At 35.2% G+C, this 25,690-nt stretch overlaps 1 protein-coding gene across 2 annotated transcripts; it reads right to left on the bottom strand.

Moving 5' to 3' along the window:
• Positions 1-66: 66 nt before the first annotated feature.
• Positions 67-19,947, bottom strand: LOC136234693 (protein PSK SIMULATOR 1). Of its 2 annotated transcripts, none has more exons than XM_066024166.1 (13): positions 19,656-19,947; positions 18,797-19,401; positions 13,458-13,783; positions 13,252-13,344; positions 13,064-13,154; positions 11,077-11,170; positions 10,010-10,107; positions 2,405-2,474; positions 1,845-1,951; positions 1,555-1,671; positions 1,354-1,430; positions 1,002-1,046; positions 67-919 (listed from the first exon to the last, which is right to left on the bottom strand). In XM_066024166.1, the coding sequence occupies exons 2-13, from the start codon at positions 19,115-19,117 to the stop codon at positions 403-405; spliced, it is 1,956 nt and encodes a 651-aa protein (XP_065880238.1). In that variant the 5' UTR covers positions 19,118-19,401; positions 19,656-19,947; the 3' UTR covers positions 67-402. The 2 variants fall into 2 exon arrangements, with proteins under 2 accessions (XP_065880238.1, XP_065880237.1); XM_066024165.1 differs by having other exon boundaries at positions 1,845-1,954; positions 19,656-19,946.
• Positions 19,948-25,690: the final 5,743 nt, after the last annotated feature.

A 25,690-nucleotide genomic window follows, 5' to 3' on the forward strand; every position in this document is an offset into this window, starting at 1 on the left:
CAAAATTTAAGAAGCATACAACAACAAAGCCTTCCTCCCCAAAATGATTCGGGGTCGGCTAACATGAACCGTCAAATTAAAATAAATAAATAATAAATGAAGCTTTTGTTGTGTAGGACTAGGAGTAAATCCCATTCAAGAAATGAGGAATAATTGAACTATAAAATTATCATAAAAAAAATCATTCTGTACACATAAAGCAATAGCCTGGTAATTTTTCTAGAAAAATTAAATTCCCATTCACCTTCAATTCTCACTCTAAAAAAACCAATTCACTTTCAAACGCAGATTTTCATTCTTCTTGAAGCCGTCCCCCCGAAAATGGGAAAATTGCATCAGCTGCAACAACTTTTTTTAGCACAGCCACAGACCTCTTTGCCTCTGTGGTTTGGTTGGATGTGATCATAAACTTCTAATCGTGTCCACTCGATCTATAACGTCCAAAGCTTTAATTCTGTCTATGTCGAAATCGATGAGGGGAACAGCAGACAGCCTCCTGACAGGGAAAGGATCTCTTTTACTTTCGTGCATCGGTGAATGGCTACTACTCTTACTCAGCCTGTGGTGCTTGCTTAACCTGGTTTTTGCAGTATCGAATTCCTGGCTCTTACTTATCCCAGGTGTCTTTTTCCTCTTGCTCACGTCTCTAAGCATTTCTTGATCTTCAATGGTCAGCATGGGGGACGCAGGGCTTCCTCTGTGTGTAGACAATTGAATTGTTTTTTGATTCGGTGAGCGAATTGGAGATTTCACGGGAGATCTGATTCCACCATTGCTAGCCCTCGCTTGGCCTACAAGATGGTGTAGCCAAACCACCAATTCGAGAATGATAGATTCCGTCTTCTCCTTGTCTGCATGATGTAGGGTCTCGATTCTGAGCAAGTCCGTTTGTCCGGTGGGTTTACGATTCACCTCAGACCTTCAAGGATTATAATCACACAGCTCAACAAACTTGTGGAGAACAGAAACACGAAAGGACCAGAAGTGTTTTTGTAACTTACCCGGTATTTGCCCATTCTCCAACCCAACCAAATCCATGATGAGCTCTGGTTGTCAACAGATTTGAGACAAAAAGACAGGCATAAACTATCAGTCACAGAGCTAATTGCGACAATACATATTGAATGAACAATAGAAGACAAAGAATGGATGAAAATTGTGCAAATTCAATCTTCAAAACTACCACGGAATTTAAATTTTTGAAATATCAGACCATTAGACTCTTAATGAATGAAATTACACTCGAGCCTTCCAAAGGAATTAAAGTAATAGTAATTTTAGATTCAGAGGCAAGCACAATGCAACCTAGAAAAACAAATATAGCAATAGCATACAGGGTTGGCTAGTTTTTACTTGGTTGTATTAGTAGCAATGGGAACAAGCCACTGTAGAGTTTTCTCCATTTCAGCTTTGATCTGCATTACCGTAAGCTGCAGCAGAAACAGTTGAAAATGTAATTCAAAACCAACTCATGGAAAGTAATTCAATAAGGACCTAAAACTAAACCGAGTCTTTCCTCTAAGAGAAGCTTAAGAAAAAAAAAGCATTTTATACCTCTTCCTTAATTTGGAAAGACTGTATCTTGGAGCGCAAAGCAGATTTGATACTAGGCGGCAACCCTTGGTATAATGCATCCCTTGTATTTGGGGGCACAGAGCTTGATCGGGACACCTGATCACTTTCAGACATTAGCTCAGAAAACCCAATCATTTTTATTTTTAGAAAGCATAATCATGCACCGTTTATGACAGTGATTAGACCTCGGATGCTCTCTGGCTTGGGAGAAATATGACAAAACCAGAAAAATAAAAAGATATTAGGCAGATAAGGAATCAAAAGCTCACCAGAGTATCAATCTGAGTAATAATATTTGCATAATGCAATGCAAGACCAGCAGAACCCAACTTTCTCTGACTTGTTGAAGTTGTCACTTTTACTGGCCTGTCACCATCTGCTGCATGTTTCAGAGGGTAAAACATTAAAATTATTCCCAGCTCTCTATTATTTTCTCAAAAATATCACAACTAAGCCCAAGGATACAATCATTATTCTGTCTCCAGTATTAGATTCACACTTTCAGCTACATTCCCAGCTCTCTCTTGATTATCAACAAAAAGGTCCTCGTCTTATTTGTCTAAATATATGGAAGTGTACAACCATCCACAGTGCAATTTACTTATATTTTATTAAGAGAGAATTTCAATTCAATGGCATACAAATAAAGAAAAAAACAAGGATCTATTATTATACACCAATGACCATTCAGATTTTCCAAACAATATACAAGGCCTACAAACAAATAATTAACCTAGGAACTCTAAACGCACACAAACGTTCAGCAGTTAACTAGAGCTAACAAAATAAATAAGTAAATGTGTTACAAGGCCACAAATGAAATGCTTACCAGCACTACCAAAAGCTTCATGGATCTCCACGTGCAAGAAATGGACAATATCTACCAGCTTCTCCATCACCTATGGAATAATCAAATTATCTTCTAATAGCATTTTGGATTCATATGAAAAATAATAAAGACAAATGCTTCTATAATAGGAACTTGACAAGAATATAATATTGTCGAACAAGCAGCTCATATACTCCTCTTGGAAAACAGATCTTTTAACAGGGTTTTATTCTCTTGAAAAAAAAAGGCCTATTGCTGCTGAAAAACATAAACAATTGAGAAAGAATGGTGTTTTTCTTAATTTCATTATAAAAAGGCATTATACTCTGAACAGTGATCAGGATGTTTGATACTTGTTTGTGTAAATTCCATCAATGAAATAGTTGGCTAACTTCCTGAATACCAGTATTTTTATTTTTTAATAACAAAAAGATGAAAAAAAAATATTCAATGTATGATAATGCTTCCCTAACAATCAAAAAGTACAAACCTTCACCAAAATAAGATTGCAACGGGTCTACTCTTTCATATTAAAAAATTTATTATGATGAAGATTTCTTTCTCTTGCATCTGTTGCTTATAGGTAATGATACAGTTACTAATCTAATGAATTTTTTTCTTTTACTTCAATAGATATGGCTTACTTTGCATGCATATATTTACGTATATGTGTTCATTTTACCTTTAATCATATTGTGCAACTTAAATGTACTCAAAATATTCTGGCTATTCTTTTCGGTTATAGTTCTTTTAGTTGTATATTAACACAATAAATATGATATAAGGTTACTGAACCAGCTCGTCCTGGCTGGCTGAATTTGGCCGAGCCAGTTAACCCCCGATTACCCATCATAAGATGAAATCTACGGAATCTGGATGCCTGGCATGGTACCTAGCTGACACAGTAGCTCTATCTCTATGGTTAAAAACCTAAAATAATCCTATCCACTTGCTCAATTATTCTGTGATCTTCTATCTCTACTTTCTAGATCCATCTTCTTCATTTCTTTATTTATCTGGGTCTTTTTCAACGGTGAGTAGTATTGATTAGTTAAGCTATCCTATCTCTTCGTCCAGTTAACCACGAACCTATCAACTTCCCCAGTAATAGGTTCTGATTTCTCATGCTGGAAGGAACAAGCAAGAGAAAGCTGATCCCAGTAAAGTAGACAACAATGACCTGCACTACTACGGCTCTGATGACAAATTGTGTGTCCATAGCCTCTGATGATTATAGCTCTGGGTATTACTGTATTTTACTTTTATTTTTGTGAGAAATTTTCGTACATCAAAATTGGGTTCTGTGACTTCTGTCTCATTTGTTTGACTTCTACTTATCATCATTGTATCGCTAACCTATGTGTCGAAGTTGGGACTAGTGGACTATAGTTCTCTAAGTAGTTCCTTTTCTACTTATGAAACTACTTTTCTTTAATTTTCATGAGTTGCAATAATTGATGACCTAAAATTAGGATTACCTATGTGTTCTAATAAATAATTGCAATCTTACAAGAGATACTATTTCGTGACTGACTACTTCTCATTGAACTGAAAATCCCACCATGGTTGTAAGCAAGAGAGAGAAAAGACTTCGTTGATTTCTATGCATAATAAATAAGATGTTTATTAGGAAAATTAGAAGTGTTGTAAAAGAAAAAAAAAATTGTCTATGATTTGGTGTGAACCAAAACGCCAAAGTGGTATCAATTTGGACGGAGGGAGTATATCTTGTTGCTTATTCAGAGTGAAGAAGGTTGTTTGGTTTTGACAAATGAATACTGCAGGTTGAAAACTAGTTTTGCAAACAAGATAAAATGCCTTAGGTTTTCTGGCTATATATACATTGTGATTAGGTCAATCTACTATACAGGTTGTAGGTGCAATATTGAGGTGAAGTGTGGCTGACAACTTTTTGATGTCTGATTGAGTAATCTTCACATACGGTCCTTGAACTTATCCTTGTTTCAATCTTTAGCACCCTAAACGTGTTTTATCACATAAGAATAATATTCCCAGAGATATAATGGGAAAAATGCATCATAACTTTCACACAGTTAGTTTGACTACATTAAACCACACACAACCTGACTGGCCAAGTAAACTATTCATCTTTCATATTCACTATGAATTTTTTTTCCGATCTTTCTAATATTTCCTCATCTTATTCTCATTTTCTTCTCTTCCTTTCCATCTCTCCCAATCATGTTTGAACCCAAGGCCGCACAACTCGCCATTCCACGTTTCCAATCACTGTCTTTTCATTATCAAAGCATGCAACTTGTGCCGAAAAATCCTTACCCATGATTTTGCTACCAGCTAATTCTTACCCATTGGTTCTCAAGCTACATTCTGTTTCAACTACTATACTGTTTCTATAACTTCTTTATCACTTCCAAAGACATAGAACTCAATCATTGAAACGCATTTGGAGATACACCCTGGGCCTTGTGCTACCAAAACTTTCTTTATCACTTCCAAAGACATAGAACTCAATCATTGAAACGCATTTGGAGATACACCCTGGGCCTTGTGCTACCAAAACTGGGTTCCTAATCAATTTAATCCTGTAATTCATTGATTAAAACTTCTTATTCGAGTTCTAAGTGTGATTCAAGAAAAACCCAAAATTGCTTTATGGTTTTTAAAATGGTTACAGATGCAACTAGGAATTAAGAGCTCCAAGTTCACATTTTGTATGATACTTGTCAAGGAACCAATTAAACTAAAAGCTTAAGCTCATAGTTAAGGTCCAATAATAGCTTTTATCATTATCTCCAACACACCCGCTCACACGAATGCCCATTGGGCTTGAAGTGTGTACAATACAGGCCCATCTAACCACGTGTTGAAGTTTAATCAACAAATGGGGTTACCAGGATTTGAACCCTCGACCACTTGCTCTATAAGTGGCTCTGATACCATTCAAGGAACCAATTAAACTAAAAGATGAAGCTCATAGTTGATGTCCAAGAATAGCTTTTATTATCATCTCCAACAATACTTAAGATCTACTTATTGGGTGATGGATAGTCTAAAGAGGAAATATAATCAAATCATCAACAAAAATAACTTCGACATCAATGGAATTCACAAATTTAAGAAATATGGAGGGAAAACATGAAAAAGAGAGAGGTATAGAATCAGGAACTGGGGCAAACAGTGGTAATTTATTCTCTTTGGTTTTAAATTGGGTTGCATTGATCGATTTCGGGTGGAAGTCGATGGCCAATTGGAACTGTATGCATGGCCAGGATTCAATTCTCTCACTTCTCCATCACAACACTTCTTTTTTCTCCCCCTCTCCTCAGCAAATTCAATCTGTTTCTTTTCATATACAGCAGCTCAATGACCATTTTCAATACCTTGTCAAAACCCTCTCCATTCCTTTAGTTTCTAGTCTTTCTACACCCAAAATATCAAAATTCCATTTGAGCTCCTTCACTGGACAATCCTTATTGATTGCAACCCCTAAAAGCAGGCCCTTCTTCATTCACCCAAACAAGTTGTGCCTTTTCCATCATAAGGAGAAGATATAGCTTCTGTTGATGTCTAAGCCAACAAAAAGCTGGTCTTCTAGGTGATTTGGGAACTAAAGGCAAGAGACAATTTACAGTGAATAAAAAGACGAATAGGTGATTCTGCTTGAGTGGGTTATATGTAAGTCAAACTAACTGTTAAAGATAGACAGGTTAGAATATTAACAAAGGTTTAAGACAGAAGGAAGTACTTTCTTGTTACAATTACAATAAGCTCGAGCATTTCTGTATGACGTAAAATTCAACGGTTAAATAGTGAAACAGGGACAAGTTCGAAATAAGTTCCAAAGCTATAAAACAATTTACTCACCAACTTTAAAACCCATGGATGTAATGTTAATGTTTTTTCCCTTACAAAATTCTTTAGTAAGGAAGGTAGTAAAGAGCAAAGTAGAAGCATTGACTATGTTCTTTAGCCTAGGGGATAAATAAATGATGGTGAAGAGAAGCAAGGAGCAGCAATGCATCGGTCAAATAAATTTGGAGATTTTAATTTATGTTGGACCAATGTTCCATTTTGAATTACTGCAAGAAAAAAATTCATTAATATTTTAAAAAAAAATTAAACCCCACTGAGATTTGACCAAATACACTAGTAGGTCCTCGTATTTTTCAAAAATAATTTTAACATACCTGTAATTTGGTTTCGATCCCACTAAAACGCACTTTCGTTAGTTCTTACATATTTCCTCTTCTAAACACCTGCTTTATTTGGACAAATGGAACAAATGGACTGTGACATACCTAATGAGACCCTTAATCCTAAGGCCCCATTTGGTACGTCGTAAAAGACGTTGTAATGGAATGCACGTTGCCATGGAGGCTTATTACCATATTTGGTTAGTTATATTGTTTTTGTTGAAATTGAATCACAAATACATCACACTATTTTTCTTTGCAAATTTATGTAATGGACATTACGACAAATACAGGCATGAATTCCCATTACGAATAGCCTTTCTATTTTTATTATTAATGACGAAAAACGGAAAAAATATGAAGAAAAAGAAAACATGAAAGTGCGAAAACGAAAGACAAAAATGGAAAACGAAAAAAAAAGGCGAAAAACCGCAAAAAAAAAAGAAAAACAAGAAAATGGAAAAACAGTGAAAAACTGAAACAGGCATGAATTCCCATTACGACAAAAACAGGCACGAATTCCCATTACGAATAGCCTTTCTATTTTTATTATTAGTGACGAAAAACGGGAAAAATATGAAGAAAAAACATGAAGTGCGAAAACAAAAGACTTAAAAATGGAAAACGAAAAATAGAAAAAACTGAAAAACTGAGAACGGGAAAAAACGCAAACAAAAAAAAGGAAAACAAGAGAATGGAAAAATGTGAAAAATGCAAAAAAAAAAAATACAAAAAAACCAATAAAAAGAAAACCAAAAAAAATGAGAATGCGGAAAACTAAAAACAAAAAATATTAGCATCGGCATTACAAAGTTGAATTAGTGAAATTAACTGATCTTCATGAATATTCCATAATATTATTACTATATGAATACGATTCGTAATGTTTCTATTATTATACCGTTCAAGTTTTTGGAGTTGACATATATCGTGGTATGCTCATTATTATTTTTGTCCGCTTTCCTCCATTATTTTTTATAAGCATGCCATTGAATCCTGTTGAAATCAGAATGATTGCACCAATCGTACTAAGTAGCTACACTTTTCTTGTTGTTTGCGGTATTTGCATTTTTCATGTTTTTACCGTTTTTCTGTTGATTTCGTTTTTCTCATGTTCATGTTTTTCGTTGATTTTAATTATGTAAATAAAATTTTATGATTACATTTAACCTAGGAAGCACCCACACTTCTAGGAGGCTCACGCACCTCCAACACTCCAGGGACACGCATCCGAAACTCCAAAATAAGTGTCCCGTCTTTTCTTTTCTTTTTTAATGGGGACACTTCTTGGACACTTTGAGATACGGATTCTAAGTTAATTAAGTAGAATATAGGGGTATTTTTTAATGACTTCACAAAAAAGAGGGGTTGATCTATACAAAAGTAAAATAAACCCTCATAAAAAAAATATCAAAATCTAATGAAAAGAATATAGCAGACGCCCTTTTTTTTGTTATTTATGGCTTATAATACTAACGGATGTTATTTATGATATATATATATATATATATACGTATATATAAAATCGGTGTGTCCCTAGCGTACCCCGTGTCTCGTATTTTTTAAAAATGTCATTTGCCGCACCCGTACCCGTACGAGTACCCATGTCGGTGCTTCCTAGCATTTAATTTAACAAACATAAGTATTTTAATGGTAATTACATTTCATCAAATTTTTTTTTAAAATTTGACAACCAAACATGGTAATGGAATCACTATTTCACTCCATTACGTTACAACTTTAAGTATAAGTGCATCCTACCAATTTATTTGGAGGGGAATAAATGTTATTGAGCTTGGAAAGAGAAGTAGATCCAATTCTTCTATATTAAATAGGTGTTATGAATTTAAACTTAACAATAAGGGTACAACATGCTACTTCACAATTCAGTAGCCCCATATGACCAAATGAAACATGTAAGTTTCACGAGGAAATATACCGACGGAAGGGTGTTATAGTGGGATCAAAACAAAAATACAGGATGCCAAAGTTATTTTGGCGGACCTATTAGTGTATTTGGTCAAAACCTTGAGGAGCTTTAAATTATTACCCTAAAAAATATTTATAATTGCGACATAAAGGCACAAGCGAATTCAAATGGACATATTTTTCAAGGTAATTAGTACGGATGGTCACAGAAGTTTGGACAATGTCCTTAAAAGGTCACAAAAGTTTAATTTGACTCAATAAAATCAATAAAGTTTGCTTTTGTCCCAGTAAAATCACTCTGAACGTTTTTCAGTCATTTTTCATTGAAATTGCTGACTTGACATCTCCACGTTACATCAACACCGCCTGGCATATTAAAAAAAATGTAACCACACATTTTAATTGACAATCGATATGCCACGTGGGTTAATTTGTAGTTAAAATTTTAATTGAAAATCCTTACTTGAATTAATTTATGGTTAATTTATTTTTATTATGCCACATGACGTTGAGACATGTGATTAGATGTCAAGTAATCAATTCTGGCGGAAAAATGATCGGAAAACGTCCAAAGTGACTTTATTGGGACAAAAACAAACTTAAGTGATTTTATTGAGAGAAATTAAACCTTTGTGACCTTTTGGGAACATTGTCCAAACTTTTGTGACCACCTGTACTAATTACCCTATTTTTCATGAAAGCAAAATCAAAATTTAGTTATTGAAGAAACATCACAAAGTTAATTGATTCGAATATTTTGTTATTAAATAAAAAGTTCAGTATCCATCTTGCATTAGGATTGCAACATCAGCTAGTCAGTAACCGGATTTCAATGGGTGACCTCTTGTTACACTAGAATTTAAGTTTAGACTAAATATCAATAACGTGAAGTTTTAATATCTTCTAGTAATTATGCGATTAGTTAGCGAGCAACAGCGCAATTTACACCAAGCTTGTACCCTTTAGTCTCACAAACTAGATACTAGATGTAATCTTAAAAGGGAACTCTAATAGATATTAATGACCTTAATTAAGGCTTTACTTCCATTAACCATGCTACAGCCCATGCAAAAGAATCTAAAAAGGGGAAACATGTATTTGAAAGGTTACATGAGAAAGATGACAATCAATTCATCGTTGCACCAATTAAACCTTTAGAACGAAAGGTGCACAGTACGAGTGTTTAATGTCATAGTAATACAGAGAACTTCCCTATTGTGATTCAGCAGAAAAACGAAATAAATGATGAACATAGTCGTTGTGCGATTGAAAAAAATGCTTCCCTGGAAATGTTATTTCTATTGCGCCGACTGAAGTCATTTCAGTCAAACTTTTCAGAGGAGAGAAATAACGAGTAGGACACTTCATAAGCGAGTTATTTTGTTCAGGATATTTAATGTGACCATTTAGGAATTTGTTCATGAAAAGATGAGTAAACCAGTAAACCCTCGTCCGACAAAATATAAGGATATCAAGTGATAGTTAAGAAATACACACATACCTCTTCCAAAATCTTGGACCAGAGGGATTTCTTTTTCAATGTTTTCACATGCTTCCTTTGACTCTTCAACTCTGCCCTCAATATTGTCAGGCTGTCTCCTGAACTTAATCAAATAAAGTCATTAGCGAAGTTTGAATAATGTTAACCTTTAAATTTGTAAAGTTTAAGAAAACAGAATAAAGGCAAAGACATTTAACCAATCAGCATTCATACAAGATAATTATACTTAAATGCTAGGAAGAAAACTTAATATCTTATGTGCAAGGGTCTATAAGGCTACAAGGCAATGTCATGCACAGAAAATAGAGTTTCCATGATAGTCAATTACTAAGCAAACAAGGCAACATCTTAAACCCAGGGGTCCAAGAATGAACCAAAGGAGTCTTGCAAAACTTTCAGGTATAAGCATTAACTGCGTATGCACGTTGTCACGGAACCATTTGAACTAAAAGCTCAAGCTGATAGTTAAAGGTCCATTTCATATTGGTGCACAACACAGGCCCATATTACCATGTCCTGCAATTTAATCAACAAATGGGGCTGCCAGGAATCGAACCCTAGACCACTTAGTTAACCTGGCTCTGATACCATGTTATGGAACCATTTGAACTAAAAGCTCAAGCTGATAGTTAAAGTCCATTTCATATTAATATCTGACAAACGTTAACTTCATATGAACCATACATTCTGAAAATCTGAGTCCAACAAATCTATTTATAGCAATTTTGATCAGCATATACCATGACAGCGAATGGCACAAAAGTTCGTATAAATATATTTTAGATATCTATGTCATTTCCATTCCATGACTTCAGAATACCTTTACAAACCACCATACACTAGATCTATCCATGACCCATCCTAACACTTTAAAATTCTTTGAGCTGATGGGAGAATAAGCTAAATAGAGACCAAACGGTTCTGTAGCAAAACCCTATTGGTTAAACCCATAATTAAAATAAGGACAAGCAGCCTAGAAGAAAATCATCACCAATCAACTTTCTTTCCATCAACTATGAAACCTGTTCAAAGAGAAAGCTGATCTAAACTGATTCAAGACAAATTACCTCTTTGAGGACCATTCGAGTTATCGTCTTCTTGAAGCTTACGCCTGTAATCTTGCTCAAATCTGTCCAAGGCATGCATTTCATGATATAATTCCTGAAAACAGAAAACATATTATTTGTCATTGTTTAGAAATGTCTGGTATTTTATGCAATTAGTACATTCTGTCACCATCAACAGCCTTGTATGATCCAATGCTATAAGCATCATCTGCTAGGAGAGATGTCATATCAAAATCCCAAAGATATCTATAAAACATTGCTCTAACAAAGTATCACAAGTATAGCACCATTTTCACGATAAATCATACTGTAGACAAATGTCTCCATAATCCACCAACTCCAAACTGTCTGAGATTTGAAGGCCAAGCAGAAATTCTATAGCACATACTATGCAATCAGAATCAATTTATTTTGTTCCAAAATGCTGGTTTACTCCTACCCGCTGTGCACATGTTTTTGAAAGACTTCCAACTCCTGAATAAGGCAGTCCACGACTAAGCATGCTTATCAAAGATGATAAGTTCCATGCTTTTCTCAAGCCCCTTATGAAACCTCAGCTTTCACCAATCTATTTCTGTTAGGTGCATCATACTAAGTAACCACTAAGGAATAAAAAATTAGAATAGCATAGTGGTATTGCTCAAAAACTAATTGGAAATGATCATGGGCCTGGAGCAACATGTACACAACTGTTCACAAACAAGATTCAGTACCAGTGGAAGAAATTATACAAAAACTAACGGAGTCACCACAACTCTGAGGCCATCCAGAGCTCCTAGACATAGTGACCTTCAATGTCTGAAAAACACTGGACAGTCTGGAAAAGGTCCAACCTAAATGAAGAAGGCCCCTACTTGCAAATTTGTAACTTAGTGACACATATTTAGCTGCCTGCCAATCCTTCAAGTAACCCTTTAAAACTTAATTGAATTTGTGCCACCGATGGCCATTGATGTCAGCTGAGGGCTGAGGGTAAGTTGTCCTTCAAGTATTAAGATGGGATCAAGGACTCAAAACCACATTATGGACGTTGGACCCAATTTATGCAGTATTCTAAAAGGGTCGTGTTATTTCAAAGAAGAATCCTAAGAATTTTAAATAAATCAGAACAGAGATATCTTACCTTAAACTGCAATAAAAGTTAGCAATTTCTTAATTACTACCCTCAATGTTCCTATTGCTAACTGAATAAATAAAACAAAGTACTAACATGTAGCATTGTCTGTTGAGGCCAGCCATATGATTAAGGTTGGACTTTAAGTACAATTTGACCCATGATTTACTCCATTACATTTAAAATGCAATATATTTTGTTATACCGATGTTTGTCATTTGGCAAGTCTGGAGAAGAAATTTTAAAATTAATGGATTTTGACAACTCCATCGGCAATTTCTTTATTCAAGTACGAATTCCAAAAGGAAGGAAAAAAACAAAACCAAAGTGCAATATGCTGTTGACATGAGGTTACTGAATCAACTACTTCAGCAGCATTCCTCGTAACCAAGAGTTGAGCGCTCTTTTGAGTTTTGTTACGGTAAGTGGGGATACATGCATTTGTATGAAGCGAAATATCTCTATCAGGCCCCCAGTAATATAGGAGAATCAAGAATGCCAAACATGTAGCAAATACAAAATAGGCCAATGCAACAAAGAGTATCATACTGCAAGAGGCTTGCCACATTGCCACTTCATAAATAGTCATGTTCCTTCCCTTGCAATGTAGTGACGCTGTTTCTGTGTTTTGAACCAACAATTCTGACAACTTACAGCTATACAAAAGCTCATGCCTAACAGAAAATACAAATGTACAAAGCCCACACAACAAAAACCCCTCAAATAGTATGTTTACATGGTTCATCTAAGCCTTTTCTGCATTTCCCAGAATAAAGGATGAATTCACTTTACCTAATTTTCATAACAATAAACAAAAGCACGATGCAACTTAATAGCAACTTATTATTGCAGATAGCAACTTTGAATACTCACAGCAGTATATTGAACCAAATTCATTAATTGGCGAATCACCACCTCTGCTTCTTCCTTCAATTGCTTTTCAGGAGTAAGTTCTGAACCCAACCTAACCAATACAAAATTACAAACGATCACAAAGAACAATGAGACTCCTTTTATAATCTTAAAGAATAAATACAGCACAGATATGCATCGAGAACTACTTTTCGAAGTAACGGTCCAAATTATGCCACTGAGGGTCTTTGCAACGATTTCCAAAACGCACCACTTCTCCAGAAAAAACTTTCAGTTCTTCTCTGCCATCATTAGAGCAAAATTGATTAATATTCTTCCAGATGTTCTCCAAGCATAATTAACAAAGCTGCAGCAAATAAAACAAGTGAAAATTGAAAATCTATCTGAACTCCACCTCTTATCAGCTGCTGCAATTGTCAATAGCTCATCCATATCTCTTGATATTAAGTTTTGCACCCCTTCTGAGGGAAGAACCACCTCTTTTAAATGCTTAATGTTTTCTTTTGAAAGGGATTGCATCAAATTAGCACCCTTAACTATCGTATTGGCAACTTCAAAAGCCAAAATTGAAATTTTATTTCCTTTTGTTGTCACTCCTGAGGTAAAACCACTGCTGAGATTTAGATTTGTCATGCTACTACCAAGAGTGTCCAAAACTTCGACAGCCTTCCCAAGCCCAGCAGTCCCTGCTCTGCCCAAAAGTGAGCTAACTTCTGAAACCTGCAATACCAACCAAAAAAAATATTCAAATAAATAATATGATAATGGATATCTATCTAGGAAGCACCGACACACATACTCGTAAGGTACGAGTACAACATGAGGAAGTTTTAAAAAATATGAGATACGGGTACTGCAGGGACACGCCAATCTGTATATTTATATATATTGTCAAAAAACCAATTGAAATAAAAGCTTAAGTTAATAGTTAAGGCCCAAGAATAGCTTTTATTATTAATTCTAACACACCCCCTCACGCCAATGCCCCTGGGCTTGAAGCATGTACAACACAGGCCCATCCTACCATAGGTTGAAATTTGGGGTTGCCAGGATTCGAACCCTCGACCATTTGTAATGAAAATTTAAAAGATCTATATAACATAAATAACATTCATAACTCATTATAACCCACAAATAACATTCATAAGTCATTATAAACCGTAAATAACATACATGAGTGATTAATTCATCAAAAAGAAACATTTAATACTTCAAACTATTTAAACTACCAAGTCTAAAGACTATTCTAAGGGTTTGAATTGGAACCCACTGATTAATCATTGTCGAATTCGTGGCTGGTAAGGGTTTTAGACTTTAATGTGCGATTTGGGTTTAGATTTGTCGTTAGCTAAATCGAAGGGGCTGGTAGTGGCTGATTTGAGTTTTCTGTTTTGCCATCTCAATTCGAAGACTGTGTAATTAGGTTAGGGTTTTAACTTTTAGAATATTGATTTTCTTTTTTTACAAAGAAAAGGGGTGGGCTGCTAGGTTTTTTTAGTTTTATTAGGGTTTTATTTTTACTTTATATATCAGCCCCTATATTTTGAGGGCGAGCCTTGGCGCAACGGTAAAACGTTGTTGCCGTGTGACCTGAGGTCACGGGTTCGAGTCTTAGGGGCGGCCTCTTGCCAATTAAATTGGCAAGGGAAGGCTTGCCCCCAATACACCTTTGTGGTGGGACCCCTCCCCGGACCCTCGCTCAGCGGGGACGCGTAATGCGACCGGGCCGCCCTTTATATCAGCCCCTATATTTTACCTAATTAACTTAGAATCCGTGTCCCCGAAGTGTCCCCATATTTTTTTTTAAGAAAAAAGAAGAGGGGACACTTATTTGGAGTGTAGCACTGGTTCAAACCATGTGGTGAAACAATCAAGAAGGTTTAAGGTTCAAATGTTGCAATTGCAATAAGATCCCGAGAGTGCCTAAGTAATGCAACTTCATTTCTATTTTATGGAAGGAATAATATATTTCGGTCAAAGAACCAAATAACCAAAAGCTTAAGCTGTAAGGCTCCAAGAATAATTATCTCTACCAAACTACCACACCCCGCAGCGAATGCCTCTTTGGGTTTGAAGCGCACAAGCATAGGCCTTATCTACCTCGTGCTGAAATTTAATAAATAAATGGAAGGTGTCAGGACTCAAACTCTCGACCTCTTTGTTTAGGAGGCTCTGGTACTATGTCAAAGAACCAATTAATACAAGAGCTCATGCAAAAAGGTAAGACTCCAAGAATAATTATCTCTATCATATTCCTATAACCAGATCTTGACAAATCAATGGACTTCTACTAAATTCTTCATTCATGTTTAACATTCACCTAGGAAACACTTCTGCGAAAGCCAAGTGCTGTAGATACATATGCAACCAAGCATAACAAAAACTTACATCATGTTCTTATTTGTTTCAAAGGTCATAGTTAAAGATTAAAAGTTGGGCCATGAATTGTGCCTCGAATAATAAAGGAGGCAGCATTCCCATCATCGCCAAAATAACTGTAATTAAGTCAAATGTAATTGAGAAATCAATTTGGTTAGGAAATGTAATTGAGAAATCAATTTGGTTAGGAAATGTAATTGAGAAAATAATTTCGTTAGGACTCAGCGCGCTAAGAAATACCAAAGTTGTTAAATAGGCCCTCCTCTTGTTTTTTTGTAAGTTTCAGCACACAAAGATATACAACAAACAACATTTTTAAAAAAAACAGCAAAACCTTGTACATGGGAGATGCAGGCTGAGAATCAAAGTAAAGAAAATAAGACAAGGCCAAGTCTAATAACTCCTTCAAAAACTCCACTTGAACCACAAATATAGAATATTGGCAGAACAAGAGATTAAGAGAACAGAGGAAAGAAACTTGATCTCTATCATCAATTATTGCTCCATATGCTCCCGCATTCCATCCCCACCCACACCAAAGTAAAAGAAATCTTAGCTCTATGACAAAGAAAAGCCTAAATTTTGTGTGTTTTCAGTTATAAGTTCTTTTAACTTTGTTAATTTTAGCTTAGTCTATAACATTGACTACTATTAGCCAATTTAGTCAAATAAAAGCCAAAAAAAATAAAAATTTGTAACGGCATTCTTTTATAAGATTATTTCTGCTTGTTTGTAACTGTTGTGAAGGTAGAAAAATCATAAACATGGCAGATCAATGCATTTTTGTCATATAGGAAATTTATAATAAGTACTGGAATAGTGGTCTAAACAAGGTAATAGGCATCATAGGATTGGGTGTGTATATTCATTTCCTCGAATACGCAGTTATTCCTAACCATTACAGCTCTGGAGCTTCAACACTCTAGTAGAAAAAAAACAAAATAAAGAACAAAAACATGACCATGTTATATAAACAGAGGCAATGGCTAATTCTACTAAGTTCGTGATCATATCAGAGGCCCATGGACTATTAGATCAAAATTAGAACCAGTTGATGGTCTTTCCCCCTTTATCACGCTTTGAACACTTAAAATTCTATATTTATGAAATTACTGGTGGTAAATATACGAAAGAAACAACAACACAGCTAAAAGAAGTAACTGACACTAAGAAATGATATATGCAGTAGGCTCACACCTGAAACTACCTGAATCCTGTACAAAATATACAAAGTCAGAAACAAACATAACAAACAACAGAATTGGCAAACGGTAAAATTCTATATTTATGAAATTACTGGTGGTTTCTTCTTCTTTCCATTTCTTAAATATACGAAAGAAAAAACAACACAGCTAAGAAATAATATATACAGTAGGCTCACACTTGAAACTACCTGAATCCTGTACAAAATATACAAAGTCAGAAACAAACATAACAAACAACAGAATTGGCAAAATTCTAAAACAACTAAGTTGATGCTAATTTATATCATTAATACAGACACAGCACAAAAAAGAAATCAACAACTTAACCCCCAAAGGGCAAGTATTACTAAAAGTTCACTAGTATCCACCAATTGCTAATGTTTCTAAAAAACCCCATAGTTCACCACTGATTCTCTATGTTCATAGACATCTGGAGAATTTTCTCTATGCCCAAAGCTATGTTGTCATTTACTTACTAACTGAAGGTGCAAATGGTTCGATAAAGTCTAGCATAGATGGAATTTTGCTAAACAATACCTTTTAAATATTATGATCCAGTTTAACTTCAATTCATTCTCGAACAGTGCTGAAATTTAAAACCACTATGAGAGCTCAAAATTAGATGTTAAAGATCTACTCCCTCCATTCCAAATTAAAAGACGGTTTAGGGAGTTCTACACACACCAAGAAAAACAATTAATATTCACTAAAATTACTAATTTAACCTTTATTTAAGGAAGGAAAAAGGAAAGTTTATCTTTTCACCCCTCACAATTTGTTTATAGCATAGTTATTAAAGGCGCGCCTCGGCTAAGGCTCCAGCCTTAGCGCCTTGGCTACCTTAGGGCAATTTAGGGTATTTTAGGGTTTTGAGGGTGTTTTAGGGTTAAGGTATTTTAGGGTTTTTTAAGTTCAGAAAATAAAAGAAAAACAGAGACATACAAAGATCAAAAGTTTTTACTACACATATCGCAGCAGACATTATGCCTTAGTAGTTAACTAGAACTTAACTCATGCATTTTATGGTTTTATTGTTGGTATTTGACTATTTGTGACTAGTATTATGAATTTATGAATTTTTTTTGGTGCGCCTCGAGTCGCTCGGGCACGCGCCTTAAGTTGCGCCTTGCGCCAAGGCTCCAAGACCCCCTTGCGCCTTAGTGCGCCTTGCGCCTTTAATAACTATGGTTTATAGTGAACCGTAGTTATTTGGTTTAATCGTTAATGCATTACAATAAGCATTCAACCCTATGTTCTTTCTTCCATTATAAACTAACATTAAAGGAAGTTAATTATCCGCCCATCCACTTCCCTTCCTTTCTACATTCTTCAATCCTTCCCTGTTGCCATTAGTTCAACCAAACATAACATACATATAGAAACATTCACGTGTGTATGAAAGACCCTTTCTTTAACCTCCTTTAGAGACCTTTTGAACCTTAATACTTTTATCGACAGACTTGACCAATAGCATTTCATCTACATTCTTAAAACCAATAAACTAAATGGTGTTTTATTGTTTATATATATATATATATATATATATAGTAATAATACATCCTTTAAGTTTCTTCAATTTAAGGGGTTAACTTATAATTTACATGTCTATAAGCTTCTAGAAAAGATTTGAGATTTTCTCATCGCAAAACCCCAAAGTTCAAGAAATTTCCTAAATGTTTTGCCAACAATATGATGGCAGCGAAAAGTCTAGCAGAAAAATACCAGCACCTCTAATTATTCTCGTGAAGTATGAAAATGGAAGATTACCTATTTATTTTCAATTTGAAAGCATGCATGAGAAGAGAACTATAGAAAATGTCAATAAAAAAAAGAATCAATCTTTTTTGTAATCTGTTAGCATTGAGAATGAGCAGGTACTTGGTGATTTACAAACATAACAGAGTTTACCTTTTGACATATTCATTCTAATGGGCATAATATATAGGCAAATGGGGGATAATGCTTACAGGGGAACAAAACATAACTAGAAGGAATTCACATAGAATAGCAGTTTTCTATTGTATTTTATATGCACAAAACAAGCACATAACATCGCAATTAAAATGCAACCAAGGAGATACAAGTTGAGAATTAGAGAAATAAAACATAAACAGACTCCAAGCATATATTACATAAGATACAGAAATACCTTTGCTACAGCAGCCTGCTTAGACTTGGTTGATCTAGATTTATTTGATAGAGCTCGTGACAAGCGAGGAATACCATCATCAATATCTTCGGGATTCATCCCATATGGAACGACATTTACATCAGGAAACGAAAAAGGTTCTCTTACTACTGGCTTATTTTCCACATTCTCCACAACTGGAGAGGGATCTGTGCGACTATCTATTTTTAGGTCACGAGACTGATAAACCAAACCAGACCCAGGAAAATGACCATTTAGATGTGGAAAGCCTCCACCGGGAGCATTATCTACAGTCGAACTCCTCGAGCAAAGCCCTCCCATTGCAATGATCACGTTGAAGTATATATATTTCAAATTTCCATGCAAAAAACTGAGAAGCTTGTATATCTTTAAGATTGAGGAGAAAACCTTGTACTGAAAATACTCGAGGAACTCAAGAAAGTGATGATAACTGTAAAGATGGAGCCTCCCTTCACAACTATACAACTAGACTGATCTATATAACTTCAAAACCAAAAATGTAGTCTCTTGTCACATCAAAATTACCACAATGCCAATTTTGATCACCGCTAGAGCTCCAATCCATTAACATAAATTAACCAATACTGCAAATCAAACAAGATATCCAACTCATAAGTTGCCACTAAGAAAAACAGTGTGAAATTAAAACAAAATTAGGAGAATACACAAAAACCCAGCACAAAATAAACAGAAAAAAAAAAAAGAAATCACACCAACACAATTTAGACAGGAGCTACTAAAAAAATTGAAGGAAAGCCCGCAAACTAATTAAGAGGAAGGATCAATCAGCAAGTAAGAAAAAATAGGTATCCAGTAAAATCGTATAGATAGAGCTTACCAGGTAGAGAGAGAGATCTGAGAGGAGATGCCCTATAAAGAGGGATGAGTAAATGCATAATAAAAAGAGTTAATCGTTAGCGAGGGAGAAGAAGAGTCTAAGCATGGCTGTGGCACTGAGAAGAAGACCAACTCATACTCATAGGCATACTCATTACATTACAAGCAAGCAGCAGGCTGAGGGAGAGAGAGAGAGAGTAGTCAATCAAAACTCAAAACCCCAAATCCACCATTCTCTTCACACTTTCTTAACCATGGTTTACTATTTTGGACTTTTCCTCATTCCCCACCTTCGCTCTCGGCGCGTTATTATCATTTACTCTGCTCTTCTTTCAAATTCTTTTGTATATTTTTCTTCAAATATTCAAAAAAAACAAAACAATTTAATAAATTTTGTATTATGTACCAAAAAAGTTCGTTTACTAGGTCAATCGATTTCCATGGCCCATCTTCCCGTTGAAGTGTTTTTTTTAACATTAAGATAAGAAATCTATTATTTAATCAAAAAAAAAAGTAATTTATTACCATAATATCTTCTTATAATTAATATTAAAATTAAAAAAAAAACATATTTAATATTCATTGGGAAGGGTAAAACGTTAAATAATTGGAAACAAAAAAAATTCCTCAAAACAATAATTATAATCAAACAAATGGAGTATTTTATAACCTTATGTGCATTACAATTGTCTATATTGAAGTCTGGATCATGTTATGATATCTAATCCAGAGAGAATCTATGGATGTAATAGGCCTTGCAATTAATGGAAAAAAAAAAGTCTTTCGAAACTCAAATCACCTATCAGAGTCAAATTAGGTCTAGATTTATCCACAAAACTCATAGTACTCCTCGTGAGCTTTCCAACGCAATGTAGAACGACTAAATCAAGATCTAATAGAAAATTAAGACATATGGAAGTTTTGTGTCGGTCAAACCCCACAGACCTAAAATTTGATATTGAAAAGTTGATTTTTGATATAACTAGAGTTAGTCTTAGAAGTCTTTTGAAGAGTTGTTCTCCTGGTCTCAATAGTTCCAACACAATTGATTTTGTATGTTTCTGTTTTTTTACGGAAAAGTTTATGGTCTATTGAAGTTCGGAGGTATCTCGAGCTTCTCAATGAGCCTCATCCACTGCAACACATAGGCTTCAAAGGGGAGTAGTCGCAGATGGTACCCTAAAAGACATGGCAAGAATTATCAAAAATGGCTTCTTTCCCATTTCACACCCAAAAGATCGGCCAATTCACACTTATTCACACCAAAAACTTGTCCAAATGCATCATACGGAGGTTGGTGGCCATAATGATAAGTTCTTTCCATATTTACCTTCCATTTTCAACCCTCTCCATGCACATATATGTTCCAGGTGATGGAGGAAGATTTCAGACCATTTTCACTATTGTTTTTTGTCATTTCCATATTTCGAAGTTAAAAAAAAAAACACTACAACAAGTAGTGTTTTAAGGTTAAAAAATATAGAAATTTTAGGATAACTCAATCGAATTAGTTTGTTTGAGTATTAAAAACATCATTTGTATCCCAAAGAAATCTGTGGAGCATCCTTGCATATCATATTGGTAAGACTTTGAGGGTTATATCTGAGTTCCAAAACACGACCTATTCCATTTATCACATCTAACACGTTTAGGGTAAATTATACCAATGGTACCTAAATTTTATCCTAATTCATACTTTGATATCTGAATTACATTTTGTCTCAAAAATATACCTTAAGTAATGGTGACTGGACAATTTAATATTTTTTTACAGGTGACTGGCGGTCAACTCGAATATGACTATTTTTAAGTAATGTTTTGGGACCCACTAAACACCTTTTAGACATCTTACCTTTTAACCAATACCAACAATATTGTCTATCTCTTCTTGATTTCTCTCTTCTATTTCTCTTTCTCTCTCATTTTGTTTCTCTTTCTTCTCTATTCTAATTTCTCTCTCTAATTACATGTCAATACTTGACTGAACTCGTTCGATGGTATTTTCATTTTTGAATTTTGTAATCACTTGGTTACAGACGAAACTTTTTTTTGGAATTTCTTTAATAATTTTGCTGAACTTTCTACAGGAGTTAATAAAATCTATAGACTGCCTGATTTTATGAGAAACTCCATGTTGATATCTCATGCGGTTCTTCCACTCTCTGTCGGTGGTCACTTTTAATGTAAACGAACCTTTAAGTGAGAGAATACCCAGGTGATATGAAGAAAAACAAGATCCATACAATGAAAAATATGTATGGCGTGTTTTAATTTGTGTTAGAAAGCTTGATTTGGGGTTTATTAATGGTTAATCAAAGGAGACAATTCCCAATTGGAAATTTCGAGACCGTAGTTCCAAAAAAACCCATATAAATTCTCCCTCAGCAACAATTTCTTTCGTTTCAACACACAGAAATCTCAAAAAGCTTCCTTAACTAGACTCGAAAATTCACGATTGCACATCTCACCAGTTTGCTTCTCTCACCTCCAATTTAGGAATTTCACATGTGCTTTCTTTGGTTTCCTCTCCGTCGCACCATTGTATTTTATCAGCTCATTACCATGATGTTGAAAGATGAAGACGAAGACCTTGCCTAACCTTGGGATGAAATGTTCTAAAGAAGTGAGGCAGCAAAAGAAGGTGTGTGAACAGGGAGCCTGTCGCTTACGCCTCATCCTTTCAATTTTAATCAGTTATGAATCTTCAAGCATTTGTGATGTACCATCTAGGAAAGGAGACAAAGAAGGATTTTGTTGAGAGAGAGAGAGAGAGAGAGATAGAAGGATTATGGGAAAGGAAGCTTTAGGATTTTGAGAAGATGAACGGTGGTGGGAGGGAGAATTAGAATTTGGGAATTAAAAAGATTAAAGGGTGTATTTATTTTAGTTAAAGGGTATTATTGTATTTTTATATAAGTGGAGTATATGGTGGGTTCCATTTTTAAGTTAGTAATGGTCAAACAGACGTTGACCTGTCATAAACCGGACAAACACATATAATTATCCAGTCATCCATACTTAGGGTATATTTTTGGGACGAAATGTAATTCAGGTATCAAAGTATGAACTGAGGTATATTTCCGGTACCATTGGTGTAATTTACTCAACACGTTTACCATTTGCTTATCATTTTATATCTTTGTATTTTTTAGGTTTTAGGTTTTAAATCGTTAATATTTCATTTCTCAATTCCAAGTCTTGAGATTTTGGTATATAAAGTTTATATCAGAGTCTGGAGGTGTGCACGAGATTAAATAAATTGAAAAACGGAGTCTCAATAGTGAAATGATAAACTATGCTGGTTTTGCCAAGTGACAAGTTGTGTCTAGTGCTTTTCGAAAGCCATTTGTCCCATTCATTTCTTCAATTTTCAGCTCGTTTTCGTGATTTTGGGCCACTTTTATAGATATTTGGTCTTGTTACCTTTAATAGGATACTAATATGTGTTTTTTAAAGTGTTTAGAAGCTTAGAAACCTAAGACAAGATGAAACAGCGAATGATATGACCTCTAGCTCCTCTCTGGTTTCGGCTAGTGCCTTATAGAGGCACATTAGTTATGTTGTCTCTTGCTAGGATGCTAAATTGTTTGTTTTATGTTTTATGCTTTCTAACATATTTTATAGTTTGCATGGATGTATTCCAACAAAGGAGGAAGGAATGAAGGTTTGAGAATGCCTAGTGTTATGTTATAAATGTCTTTATATAATTTCATTATATTTTCGAGGTTATAATTTGTTTAGTTTTGTATTTACTTCATTTACCACTTTCTTATATGATATAAACTCAAAACAAACTTCTATGGCGGATCGATAAAACTTAATTGAAATTACTTGCAACATGATATGATATTTATATGAATCGTGCATTATAAAAATTAGCATAAACTTCAAAGGGATATCAAATGAACAACATTGTATTTAATAGTGCTAAGTAGGAGGTCGGTGGGTTCACCAACTATTAATTCCTTGTTCGAATGGGGAATTAACCTTCTCTATATGTACCTAACTTTTTGAACCCATTTAGCCTCTTTTAAGGAATCTTTGTTACTTTTATTGGCTTTAAAAAACCCAAGTGGCAACTCTTATCTTCGACATTTGCCACTCCCAAGAAACATTATATATTCCTAATGAACATCCGAGTACAAACCGATGGCATAGCTTAAGCTAGTCCATTATGTTGGACATAAGACCTCCAATGACGAGTTAAGCCTAATAGTGGGGGGTTCACTAGAAAATTAGAGAAGTTCATTTTGCAAAGGAACTTTCTTATGTACATTTGGTGTCATTATTATATCCCTTGAAGTTCACACAGAATTCGTGTAAAAAACAATCCTTTTGGGCAATTCTTGTGATGGAAATACATAACTCCACTCAAGATTGAAAGGTCCAACGTGTCAATTCCTCCTTGCAAAAAGAAAAGAGTTATCCTAACTACATTCAAAAGGGATAGTTTGGATCTTTTTGTGATGTCCCCGTGCATATACTCAATCTCATGTGATTGTCCTTGGAAAACTTCCCCTGGGATATGTATATACCATAACAGATGCCATCAGAATGGAAGAAAAGTATCATAATCCCTTTGTATAAGAACAAAGGCGATGTCCAAGATTGTGCCAACTATCGAGGAATCAAAGTAATGAGTCACACTATGAAACTTTGGGAGCGAGTGATCGAACAAAGGCTAATGAGGATGCTGAAGATCTCAGAAAACCAATTTGGCTTTATGCCGAGAAGATCAACTATGGAAGCCATCCATCTAATGAGACAATTAATGGAGCACTATCGAAATAAGAAGAAAGATTTGCATATGGTTTTCATTGACTTGGAGAAGGCATATGATAAGGTACCAAGGGAAGTACTTTGGTGGGCCTTAATAAGGAAAGACATTTCGCGGAAATATATTGACATCATAAAGGACATGTATGAGGGAGCATGCATGAGTGTACGTACTAGTGTTGGGAAGAGTGAAGAGTTCCCTATTACGATTGGAGTGCATCAAGGTTCTGCACTAAACCCATTTCTTTTTGTCATCGTTATGGATGAACTAACGAGTTCACTTTAAGATGGTATACCATGGTGTTTGCAGATGATATTGTATTGGTGGATGAGATGAAAGAAGGCATGGAGAGGAAGTTGGAACTATGGAGACAAACTTTAGAATCTAGAGGCTTTAAGTTGAGCCGAAGTAAGAAAGAATATTTGGAGTGTAAGTTTAGCGACGATAGGAGTAGGGAGGCAGGGACAATCACCCTAGATGGAAGAGTTATTCAGGCCTCAGATTGCTTCCGGTATTTAGGATCTATTATCCAAACGGATGGAGAAGTAGATGGAGATGTTGCTCATAGGATTAAATCTGGTTCGGCGAAGTGGAAGTGCTACAGATTTCCTTTGTGACCCCAACATGCCTAATAGATTGAAGGAAAAATTCTACTGCATGGCAATCAGACCAGCATTGTTATATGGTACGAAGTGTTGGGCAGTGAAACACTGTCACATTCATAAAATGTCAGTGGCGGAGATGCGTATGTTGAGATGGATGTGTGGTCATACGAGAAAGGATCCGGTGAGTAATGAAATAATTAGGACAAAAGTAGAGGTTACATCTATTGAGAATAAAATGAGGGAAAACCGACTAAGGTGGTTTGGACATGTAAGACGAAGAGCGCTTGATACGCCGGTTAGGAGGACTAAAGAGTGGCAAAGGGATGTAGTGGTGAGGGGTAGGGGAAGACCTAAGCAAACTTGGAGGAGGGTGATCGAGAGTGACATGAGTTTATTGGGATTGAGGAAAATATGGTAGTGGATAGGACAGAGTGGAAGGAGAGAATTTGTGTCGCTGACACGACTTGATTTCACGGTTTTATATGATGGTTCATGTTAGCCGACCCGAATCATTTCGGGACTAAGGCTTTATTGTTGTTGTTATCCCTTATCACAAATCTCGGGTTTCTTGGAAAGGATTGTACCTTTTCTGTTATAAGAAAAAGAAAATGAGATTCGGATTTGGAATGACCTATTATAAAAGAAAAGAGATTA

Source organism: Euphorbia lathyris, chromosome 7 (genome assembly GCF_963576675.1).
Source record: "Euphorbia lathyris chromosome 7, ddEupLath1.1, whole genome shotgun sequence".
Taxonomy (NCBI): Eukaryota; Viridiplantae; Streptophyta; class Magnoliopsida; order Malpighiales; family Euphorbiaceae; genus Euphorbia; species Euphorbia lathyris.